Raw genomic sequence first — 12,407 nt, 5'->3', positions numbered from 1 at the left:
ACATTCACAGAATTATTTTGCAAGATTATTAACATAATCTTTTCCATTAAAAATGACCACCAACAAAAAAACACACACTATAAAAGGGTTGGGGGAGAGGGGTTACAAAGTTTGACACTTTTAATATATGGAACATCTCAAATTCAGCATATTAGCAGCTACTAATTACTTATATGTTACTAAATTTTAGATTATAGGATCAGTACAAATTTCTTAAGGAGTTTTCAAAGCCTTAAAATAAATTTATGCAATATGCACTAAATCTACTATACTGTAGGTCCCCTTGGCAAGAACTGAAACTTACTCAAACTATACTATTTTAAATCTCTTCTTTTGGCGTTAAGTACAGGACTGTTGCATTTTTGCCTTTTTTTTTTTTTTTTTACATGCTTTTGATACCATGCAGTATTTACAGTATAGCAAAACAAACCCACCATTTTTTCCCATCTTCAATCACCGTCTTCCTTTTCTATATTATACAGTATGCATGATTATGCAAAACACCGACTTCATTTACAATCGAAATAAACATTGCATTTTCTTAAGTTTATTTAGATTTACTACAAGTTTAAGGAAAATGTATAAGCAAGATTGGTAATTTTCTTATGAAGAGGTGCTTTTGATGAACATTGTCTTGGATGTTACATGGAGCTTCCAAAAAAAGACAATAAAGTACACAGTGCTGTAAAAGAAGCTAAACATTAATCCTCTTTGAAATTGATGGACAAAATAAACCAAATGTAGTATTTGAACTTTATATCCTCTGTTCTTTGTAACGTATATCCAGCACAGTCTTCTCTAACAAAAATATTTACGCTACCACAAACAAATGGACCTACAGTAACATTTAGTAGTCTTGCTGAAAGCTAATGAGTGCCTTAAGCAAAGGAAGAAATATTAGGATACCATGCAGGTTTACTGAACTCACCTGACAGAGGTGTAAAACCATTTTCTAGGAGCAGAGATGCATGCACAAAAGTAAGAACATGATTGCAAGTAACAGACTTTCATGACAACATCTTCAAAACGAACAAGAAAGCATCCTGGTAAAAATAAAAAGCAAAATTTCAGGGTTCCTCACCTCTCGCTTTGCAAGCAGCACATTAGGAACAATATGAGGCAGGCAGCGTCCCAACATTAACATGACACTTTTTTCACTGTCTGCAATTCGAGATACCTAGAAAACCAAGTATATTAACTTATTTTTTTAATTGAAGAACAAGAACAGAAAAACATCTTTTTATGGGAATATTACGAATTGCTGCAGGCTGATCACTTAACAAAAAATATTTAATTCACTCACATACTAACTCATTAGTTTCTGGTCTTGCAGTTGGTATGACAACTTCAAAAGCATGAATCCACTTGTTGAGACTCAAAACTTTCCAATAATTACATCGTTATAGCTAGGTATCATATTTAAGCTAAAATCCCTATTTCTTAAGTTTCATGCACATAAATTTATCTTTCCATGTACATTAAGAAGTCCTGTTACAAAACAATTACTGGTAGTTTAACTATTGCTACCATGCAGAATAAAGGACACGCTAGTTTATGACAACTGGAAAATTTACCTCTGATCCCAAACGGCTGTCTGCTGACATCCGACAGAAGGACAGTAGTGCTTGATGGAAAGCTGGTGACAATTTCCTGAAATACCATCAAAAAGGGAGGGGAAGAGAAAAAGAATAGATCAGAAGGGTAACTGAACAAGTCCTTTCACTCTGGTTTAACCAGCTAAATAAAATGACATTCAAAAGCCTGTCTGCAGTGAAGCACGCAGCAGAGCTGTTTAAAATTATCTTCAATTTTTAGTGTGCAGAAGGGAAACAGTGGATGTACTAATTAACAAGTTACTTTTAGTTCCTAAAAGGAAACATCTTTCAAACTGCTTCACAGACGAAAATAGGACCAAAGCACAAAGAAAAGGAAGCTTTGGCAATACAAGAGGAAACAGGCAATTTTGAAAACCAAGGAAAAAAAAAAAATCAAGCAAACAGCAACTTTTGCTCAATACGCTGATTATGCACATTGCATAAAAACGTTTGAGTAGTCCATTATTTACTAGCTTCAGGATTAAATCCATACCACTAAACCGCCACTCTGAAATCTAAGTGTTGGATTCAGATGGATAGTGAGAGCATCAAAACTGTACTTGAGTTCCTGCCTCCTCCCTGACGCGTCTATAGAAGTACCACCTCATGGTCACATGCAGCACCAGCACACAGCCCAGCTACTCAAAGCCTCAAGCATATACATAAAACCCTGATAAGAGTCTCAGAACTACCTTGTCCAAGGACAATAGTTTGGCAGAAGTGTTCTCAGAAAGCAATTATTGGACTGACCATAACATAAAACAGGCTAGTGTCGGTGGCAGCAGCCAATTTTTCCCAGTAATGAAAACTCCCTCTACCTTACCTGAAGCTACCTTACCTGAAGCCTGTATTTAGATGCTAATCAAACACTGTTTCATGCACTATGCTTAAAAAGAGCACTTGTCTTCCAGAACATGCACAGAAAATAACTGACTGTATATCACCATTTACTGTTTGAATCCTCTAACTGTATCAGATGAGATTAAGGAAGAAGTCCTATTTCTTATGTGCAAAGTGGTTATCACCTTTTCAACTCTTAAAAATGCCGTTTTGTGAGCCTAAGTGCACAAAAACCTACACGCATGTGATTGCACATGTATGGACATGTACGTTTTTATTTACTGGATTGAATTACACTATAATAAATATATCAACCACTCTTTTCTAACAAAAACCAAAAACACCCCACAACAGCATTAAGGATCTATGTTCCTACTTAACATTGTTAAAATAAAAATAGAAGGGTTTGGATAAATATACTGGGGTATTTCTCCTCTTCTGACTATTTACAAAATGTGATACTTAAGAATTCACATTTATTACTTAAAATCAATTTTTTTTTGGACAATATATATTTTTAAAAAAACATTAAATTTTAATGAAGTCAGTTTAATTCAAATCAACTTGATTTAATGAAAGGGCTTACTTTAAAAAAAGAATACTAAAAGACCTAGATGGTAGTCGGTTGTAAAGGATCTTGGCTTGATAATATGCTAGCCCTTAATATGCAAAAGCATTATTGAATGGTGCATTTACAAACTCTACTCAAAGCTTTACAGTTTATTTACACTGGAAGAATAGGAACAGGTGTTGCAAAGCAGTACTGCAATATTAACAGACTCAGAAAGCCCTAGCCAACCTCTGTCTTGGAGGTCTTTTGTCTCAGCACTCCACAGAACGTCAAATCCTTATCTACCTGAAACCTTAATTAAACACCTGAATAAGGGCAAAGTTCTATCCCCAGTCTGGAGAGGCTGAAAAGCTAAGTGTGACAACGTGTCACTAAATTTCTCTGGGGATTAATTAACAGCAAGCTCTGGGCAATGTGGATTCCATTATGCCTTCTGGCTACGTACACTCCAGAAAGCTTCTTGATGAAATCTAGTAAAATCCTTGAAGGCTTTTCCTCACAGAAATAAAGACAAACACAAGGCAGTGGAAACTCTTGGAAACTCTTGCACACAAGGCAGTGGAAAGTCTTTTCAAGGACAAAGAGATGCCAGTAATGAAGATGTTCAAATATAAGAAAGTATGATGCATACAAAAATCAAGCACCACTACTCTATTCCATGTATAACTAGAAAAAAGAGTCAATTTATTGAAAAATTTAGGACTGAATGTTACATACAGAAAACACCTTGTGTTTGGTTCAAATTGCCAAACACCTAAAATGAGTTGAATAAATATATGCAGTGAAGTCTATTTAAACTACTGCTAGTGCTTTCTCCTGCAATCTGTTACACAAGGCACTTTTCCAAGGATCTCCATGTCCTCATTTTCGGGCATGCACACACATCTGTTCTCACTGCAGTTACACAAAGCAGGCTCACTCACTCTTCTAGCCTTTCTTCCCATCTGAGCAAGATTTTTGCCAAGAATCCATTCTGTAGCTACTGCAGTAACAATCTTGCCTTTTAGAACTGAGGCTTAGCATGTACTGCAGCTTTTTAATACCCTTTGAATAAACTGTAATGATTGTCTTCTGCAAACAACTGCCCCCAGACTGAAGGAAATAAATACACAGCACTTGAACAGTGCTTCTTCTCCCACAGATCTCAAAATACTTAAGAAAGCATTTAATTCTTAATAAAACCTTACTGTATTACCAGCCAAGTTCGTAACCCAGGAAGACAATTCATAGATTAAATTTATAAAACGCCATCAAATATGCCTTCCTGTGACCCTTCAATGACACATCAAACAGAACTTTCTGTACAAAAATAGCTAAACATTACACACATTACTTATTTCTGCAGGGAACACCATATGAATGGACTTTGAAGTTAATATTTCCAATGCGAATTCAAGGTTCTCTTCAACTACTTCTCAAATAAACCCACTTGCATATAGATTTTAAAACTTCAGTTTTAACTACTTTATTTCTATTTAACTATTTAGTATTTAACTATTTTTCTAAAGATGTCAGATTCCTCTGGAGATACTCATAGTTCCTTCTTCACTCATTGATCTCCCCCTGTTTTGATACCTGTCCTCTACTATCCCATAACCATCGATCTACCATTCATGTTCTTAATTCCTCCTGGCACTCCCAATTACTCTGAACAAAAAAACATGCAAAAAGTCAGATGAAAGTAGGCATACAAATTTGTAATTCATGTATGACGAGTACAAATTTTGATTATTGAGGCTTACTTTCTCATTAAATGCTAATAGGTTCAGCTAGAATAGATTAAATTAGTAGTAACACTCTAACCCAGTGTATTCAGAAATCAGACATCTTTACTGCTGCTTTATTCTAAGAGAATATATCATTAAAAAACTGTCTCCATCCAAAAGGATTAAGTGAGAGAAGTCTGGTAAATCTAGGGTGAACAGGACTTAGAATTTGCAAGAAAAGTTAATTACTAGCAAGGGTAGCAACTCACTTTTTGAGTGGGGTGGGGAGGAGAGCAGGAGGCAGCAGTAATTTTCAGCCTGTATTGATTTTCCATCTGCACAGAGTATCACAAACGTAGATTTCTGCTTGGTATTATTTTCAGATACATACCTTCAGCTGACATACTCTTAGTATCTGGGTGGCCCACATACTTCCAATAGCTACACAGTTGCTTATCTATTACTTACTGGACATCTTACTTCCTCTCTTCACTATAATGCTTAAGAAGATTGCATATATTGGAGAGATTTTGTTACGAACACCCAGACACAAATCCATAGCTTCCAAGTAAAAACATGAATACTCTATTTTCATTAAAAGAATTAAAGTTATGTAAAGAAGAACTGCCCAGAATTCAAAGCTCAAAAAGCAGAATGTCATTGGTAACCTTTATTGCTTATTAAAATAATAATTAAAAAAAAGACATATGGTTGTTTTATATACTGTAAGAATAACAATAAGCACCTGCATCTACATATGAAAAGCAAAAATTTCCCCAACCAGTCTTCAAGTTGAAGAGATTTCATTACAAAATTAAATTTTAATGGAGAATGGAAATATCCTGTTTTCTCATTCATCATATTGATTTTAGCTTTTTCTGTTGTTGTTGTTGCAAAGAACAGGGCAACTTTTAGAAACAAGTAGGAGGTGAAAAGAAAGCCTTAATGTTGATGCTAAAAATTGTCTTCCCTAAAACCCATCAGGAACAATATGTGAAAATACCAGCAGTATACCCTAAAGGTACATTAAGTCTTTCATTTGTATTTAGAACATAAAGTGATCTATGCCTGCTTCAGAATTTTACTGTTAAAAATATCTATCCACTTTACAGTAATTTTTAACTAAAGTATTTCAGTTAAAACTTATCACCAACCTATTAGGTTTATCAAAGTGGACTGCAGCTTTAGTTGATGGAGCGCAAGAGGACAGTTTCTCGGTTTCTTTACAGGGCACAGAATTTAGCGTATCATCTTTAGAAGTCCTTGAATCCACTTCAGCTGATAAAGAAAGGCTTTTTTCCTCAGTGTTTCCATGTTTATTGTCATTCTCAGAGCTCTTGATATCCAAGTACCGTCCATTGTCCTCTGAGACTGTGAGAGGCACTTGTTTTGAAGAAGGATGGGGAGCTACACCATAAACTGTTGACACAGCAAAGTTTTCATTCTTGAGGAAATCTATTTCACTAAAAAATTAAAGCAAACAATGAAATATTTTTGTAACTTTCATGAGAATGTTGCTGGAATCACGAGACAAGCAAGGAAATAAGGACAACATACTGAACAGCTCCCTCTTTATCTCCAGTATGTTCAAAACTTCCATTAATAGACAATCTGCATCACTCAAAATCTTCAAATAAGCACCGGTTTACCAGAGTTCTTTAGTCAATAATTAGTAGTAAGAAAAATGCTGCATTCAGAATAAGTGAATCAATTATAAAAATTAATTAGAAGAGCTAGCATTACATGCTTCTGGCTGAAGTCTGAGCACTGAAACATCCTCAAGAGATAAATCCATCTGGGGTGCAAAACTTAAAATGCTATAGCAGGGAATTAATACATACCATCCCACTCGGCTTTCAAATGGTATCTGTGCAGATCGGTAAAGTCACTGACAAACTACATACTTGCCCTTACGTTGTATTGATGCGTCTCTTAAGAGAAATTATATTTTATAGCTTAGAGAACCATATGTTTTGACCAAACATTTGAAGTCTTTTGGTTTTTGTTAAATATACTGTCATTTCTACTAGTAGAAAGAAAACCTATATTGAAATAAGTTATTAAAACACCTTTAACAGGTTAATAAGTTATTAAAAGTTATAATAAAAAAGGTTAATAAGTTATTAAAACACCTTTAACAGGTTAATAAGTTATTAAAACACCTTTGCACGCTGTACCCACTGCAGTACTGAGGAGTGAAATACAGCTGATTCAACAGAAAACTTAGACAAAACACATCAGAACTGATTCTGTTTTCAATTAGGTAAATAAAGAAGTTTCACTGAAGGAACAAAGCTCATTACAGAATTAAATGACGTAGGTAATAAAATGTGACTACTCAGTTTGAAGCCTCTCTTTTTCCTTCAAATCAAATAGCACGTATTAAAAGACTGACCTGTTCCAAAGAACTCCTAGTAATTTTACTGTTATAAATTATGTTGTCATAACTGTTCTAGAAAAACATTGAGAAGTTATTTCAACATTTGTTTCCAGTCAAGCAGACTGATAAGTACATACCTCTCAAGTCTTTGGATTTGTTCCATCAAAGACCATTTCTCACTGTTCAACACACTAATTTGATCTTCTAATTTTTGCACTATTAAACATTGCTAAATACAAGACAGAAACAAAAGAGTTTAGTACAGTAAAGTAGCAATGCAAACAGCTGAAACATTTCTTCTGTACAATCTCTTACTTCTATCGATTGTGGTGTTGTTTCAAACACAGGGATGTTCCCAAGTATAGGAGTGGCAGCCTCCAACTCATCATCATCTACACCAACTGATACATCCACCACATCTCTTGCAGTAACATGATGGTTTCCAAAGTCACGATAGAGTTGTAACAGGTCAGGAGGTTTTGGAATGTTCAATCCTACATCATCCCACAGTTCAAAATCCTTCAAAGGAATAAGAGAAACCAAATTAAACCATACTTCCTCTTAGTATGTTTTTTCTTCCTCATGTAACTGTAGGTCTGTATTTTGCTGTAGAACAGCAAAACAATCGAGTCAAGGTTGCACTGTAATAACAAGGAAATCTTGAAAGAGATAAGAAATAAAAGTAGAAAAACATTCTCATTTCATGAAATAAAGCATTTCACACTAAAGGCAGCTCTAGGTTGTGTACTCAACAGAGAACCTTCCAAAACACACAGCACACTTCTTATGTTTTATTTTCTGGATGCAAATACTTCTGAATCAGATACATCACCGATCAAACTCTAGCAGAAGCCAGTAAAGTTGGTAGAAGACTGACATGGCTATCATTTTGTTCCCATCTCATTCATAAGTGCAGGTATAGTCTTCCAGAAGCAGACAGTCATATAGCTCTGAAGATGACTGACAGCGTGCATGTGCAAAATCTAGACATAATGGTATTAACTGTACATGGGTGAAAATAATAGTAGCACCTCCCATCTCAAACCACTACACTACTATGTGACTTTACTTTTCTCACTGACATGCAACCATTCTATTACTACAAGATTATTTTACATTCTTATGTGTAAGCATGTACACTGTTCCACAGGAGTTGTAATGCTCGCTTTCAGGGCATTAAATCATACACATATTTAAGATTTTTTTCTACTCTTCAAAAATTTCCGTGTTTTGCTATAATCTAGTTGTATACATGTATTCAAACAAATAATCCTTATTTTGTGAAATAATGACATTAATCTAGAAAAAACAATGCGCATGCTATACATTAACTTATGTTTAGGTTTACTCTCTACAATTGAGAACTTTGTTTTTGTTAGTAACCTTACAACATAAGATGTTTCTAGTTGAGAAAATGCAAAAAGCAGGGAGAAGTAATTCATCTTATCTGGTTTTGGGGCTGTACCCTCACAAGTATATGTATGATGACCTAGTGCTACTAAACTCCACTTTTAAGTGGGTGATCCAGCAAGTATTTTTAATAATTAATTTTCTTTAGAGATGATTCAAATTGTAGGAAAAAAAAACTAGGGGATTAGTTAGAGAGCAAACTGGTTGAAATTCGCACAGAAAAATACTTAATTCTACTAGAAATATTCCAGTGTTGTGCTACATATATATTGAGTGTTGATGACATCACTTCCTTCACCCAGTAAGAGTTATTATGTAACTAGAACCTTCCCAAAAGAGACATAAAATCGATCATCTTAAGAAAAATGCATTAAAGCACAGATATGTTACGCAATACCTAAGGTAAGACCTTATTACAAAGAGCTCCTTCAAGACTGGATTCAGTGTCACAGTGTGATTAAATATACACATAAAGATACGTTCAGGAGATAACAAAGAATGAGTATAATTAATCATCCCACACAAATCAACTGAGGACGATTTAAGGCCACGTGCTGGAGGATGGCATTACAAAGCTCAGTGAAGCCCTGCAGCGTGGGGCTGCCTCCCTGAGTCTGCAGGATGACAGGGCCACGCCTCAGCTGCAAGAGGAGGCCAGGCACGCTACCCTTCATCTCTTCAAGTTTTCTGTTGCTGAGGTGATGACCCAGCTCCAAGTGCTCATGTCTGGCTTGGTGACTTGAATCAAGAACCTAGAGGAATGTCTTGAAGGTCTGTGTGTGGTTGTGCAACCGGGCAAGGGGAGAACGGAGATCAGCCTGCATCCACTGCCATGGTATCGTCTCCCTCCCACCAAAGGCTTCTCCCAAGTGAGCTGGTTCAGAGAACCACGTGAGGTGGCAGTTCGGAAGCTACGAGCTCTCTTCATGAGCTCTAGCCAGACTGGCCAGGAGAGATGCAAATGTGTGGGCTGGGCAGCAGAGGTGCTACTTTCTTTTTCTGCTTGGGCTGGCCTGTTCCCAAAGCTGGCCAGGGCCTTCCCAGACCATCTTGGGCAGAAGAGATCCTGCACAGGACTAGAGAAAGCAGCACTGTGACAGTGTGCAAGAGCACAACTTTGCCCCCCCATGGCTGACACCACACCTTCATCTGTGTGGAAGTTGCCTTATGGAGGCAAGTTGCCTTTACTGTGAGGGTGAGAGCACTGGAACAGGTTGCTGTGGAATCTCCTTCTCTGGAAATATTCAAAACCCTACTGGATGTGATCCTGTACAACATGCTGTAGGTGTCTGTGCTTGGCAGGGAGGTTGGACCAGATAATATCCTGAGGTCCCTTCCAGCCTCAGCCATTCTGTGATTCTGTGACAAAGTCATGTTCAAGATTTTATGACACCCAGATCCTTCAGTTTAACTGGAAGGATGTCCATCAGAATACAGAGAATTGTAGAAGTACATATAACTTGTATAATTAAACAGCTCTAACAAAAAGTTAAAACAAAATGTATGCTTAACTTCATTTTCAAGAAATAAGTTATTAGTGTTACTATGGTTAACTGCTGGAAGCAGGTAGCTATTTGTTGCTCTAAGAACAAAGCAAAGCTATGCAATGAAGTAGTGTTATCTTAAGAATTATTACAGTATTACATATATTTATTATTAAAATAACATATGTAAGTTTAATATTAAATATATACAAAAGCCAGCAATGTACACTCAGAGCAAATAAGCCTAACATACTCTGGAGTGCATTAGGTGAAGTGTTGCCAGTGGGTGAAAAGGAGGTGACTCCCTCCATTCAGCACTAGTGAGGCCACACCTGAAGTGCCACACCTGAAGTGTGGTGTCCAGTTCTTGGTTCCCCAGTACAAGAGAGACATGAGCATGCTGGAGAGATGGTAAGGGCCACAAAGATGATGAAAGGATTGGAGTATCTATCCTGCTGAGAGAGCTGGAACTGTTCAACTTGGACAAGAGAAGACTCGGGGATCTCACCAATGTGTATAAACACCTGAAGGGAAGCTGCAAAGCAGATGGAGCCAGGCTCTTCTCAGTGGTGCCCAGTGACAGGACAAGAGGCAATGGGCACAAGTTGAAATGTAGGAGGTGCCGTCTGAACATCAGGAATCACTATTTTACTGTGAGGGTGAATGAGTACTGGCAAAGATTGACCGGAGAGGTTGTGGAGTCTCCATCCTTGGAAATCTTCCAATCACAGAATCATATAGGTTGTAAGAGACCTCCAAGATCACCGAGTCCAACCTCTGACCTAATGCTAACAAGCCCTCCACTAAACCATATCCCTAGGCTCTACACCTAAACATCCATTCTGTGATGCCACACCAGGCCCTCCTCTGTGATGCCACACCAGGCCCTCCTCTGTGATGCCACACAGAAACACAGACTAGTCTAGGTTGGAAGAGACCTCCAAGATCACCGAGTCCAACCTCTGACCTAACACTAACAAGTCCTCCACTAAACCATATCCCTAAGCTCTACATCTAAACGTCTTTTAAAGACCTCCAGGGATGGTGACTCAACCACTTCCCTGGGCAGCCTATTCCAGTGACTAACAACCCGTTCAGTAAAGAAGTTCTTCCTAATAACCAACCTAAACCTCCCCTGGCGCAACTTGAGCCCATTCCCCCTCGTCCTGTCACCAGGCACGTGGGAGAATAGACCAACCCCCACCTCGCTACAGCCTCCTTTCAGGTACCTGTAGAGTGCGATAAGGTCACCCCGAGCCTCCTCTTCTCCAGGCTAAACAGTCCCAGCTTCCTCAGCCCCTCCTCTTAGGACTTGTTCTCCAGACCCCTCACCAGCTTCGTAGCCCTTCTCTGGACTCGCTCAAGCACCTCCACGTCCTTCTTGTAGCGAGGGGCCCAAAACTGAACACAGTACTCGAGGTGCGGCCTCACCAGAGCCGAGTACAGGGGGACAATCACTTCCCTGGACCTGCTGGCCATGCTGTTTCTGATACAAGCCAGGATGCCGTTGGCCTTCTTGGCTGCCTGAGCACACTGCTGGCTCATATTCAGCTGACTCTCAACCAAAACTCCCAGGTCCTTCTCTGACAGGCAGCTTTCTAACCCCTTATCTCCCAGCCTGTAGTTTCCTCCCACATCCAGTAAAGGGTGGAGATTCTCCTTAGTCCTCCTTTTCGTGTTAATGTATTTATAAAAACACTTTCTGTTATCTTTAACAGCAGTAGCCAGATTGAGCTCCAGATGAGCTTTGGCCTTTCTAATTTTGTCCCTACACATCCTTACAACATCCTTATAATCCTTCTGAGTGGCCTGTCCTCTTTTCCAAAGATCATAAACCCTCTTTTTTTTTTTTCCCCTAAGCTCTAGCCACAACTCTCTGTTCAGCCAGTCCGGTCTTCTTCCATGCCAGCTGGACTTCGGCCACATGGGGACAGACCGCTCCTGAGCCATTAAGATTTCCTTCTTGAGGAGTGCCCAGCCTTCCTGGACTCCTCTGTCCTTCAGAACCACCTCCCAAGGAACTCTGCCAATCAGTGTCCTGAACAGCTCAAAGGCTGCCCTCTGCAAGTCCCAGACAGCAGTTTTACAGGTCTCCCTTCCGACTTCACCAAAAGTAGTGAACTCTACCATTTTGTGGTCACTCTGCCCAAGACAGCTCCCGACCACCACATCTCCCACCAGTCCTTCTCTGTGAACAGAAGGTCCAGCGGGGCACCTCCCCCGGCAGGCTCACTAACCAGCCGCATCAGGAAACTATCTTCCATGCTCTCCAGAAACCTCCTAGACTGCTTCCTCTGAGCTGTATTGCATGTCCAGCATATGTCTGGGAAGTTTAAGTCCTCCACAAAGACAAGAGCCAATGATTTCACAACTTTTGCCAGCTGCCTGTAGAATTTCTTACCTGTCTCCTCATCCTGGTTT

The 12,407-nt window shown here is 38.6% G+C and overlaps 1 protein-coding gene across 1 annotated transcript in view; it reads right to left on the bottom strand.

Annotated features, from left to right (window-relative positions):
* The window catches only part of RELCH (RAB11 binding and LisH domain, coiled-coil and HEAT repeat containing), a 77,154-nt gene that overhangs the window by 39,055 nt on the left and 25,692 nt on the right, over window positions 1-12,407 (bottom strand). The window contains exons 7-12 of the mRNA XM_035316315.1: window positions 7,408-7,611; window positions 7,230-7,321; window positions 5,867-6,175; window positions 1,575-1,650; window positions 1,082-1,177; window positions 929-952 (exon numbers count right to left, since the gene is read on the bottom strand). Coding sequence (XP_035172206.1) covers window positions 929-952; window positions 1,082-1,177; window positions 1,575-1,650; window positions 5,867-6,175; window positions 7,230-7,321; window positions 7,408-7,611 — 801 coding nt within the window. The remainder of the gene's footprint in view (window positions 1-928; window positions 953-1,081; window positions 1,178-1,574; window positions 1,651-5,866; window positions 6,176-7,229; window positions 7,322-7,407; window positions 7,612-12,407) is intronic.

This window comes from Oxyura jamaicensis, chromosome 2 (genome assembly GCF_011077185.1).
Source record: "Oxyura jamaicensis isolate SHBP4307 breed ruddy duck chromosome 2, BPBGC_Ojam_1.0, whole genome shotgun sequence".
Lineage (NCBI taxonomy): Eukaryota > Metazoa > Chordata > Aves > Anseriformes > Anatidae > Oxyura > Oxyura jamaicensis.
Note: the sequence above shows the minus strand (reverse complement) of the source record. Positions and strands in the feature narration are given on the sequence as shown.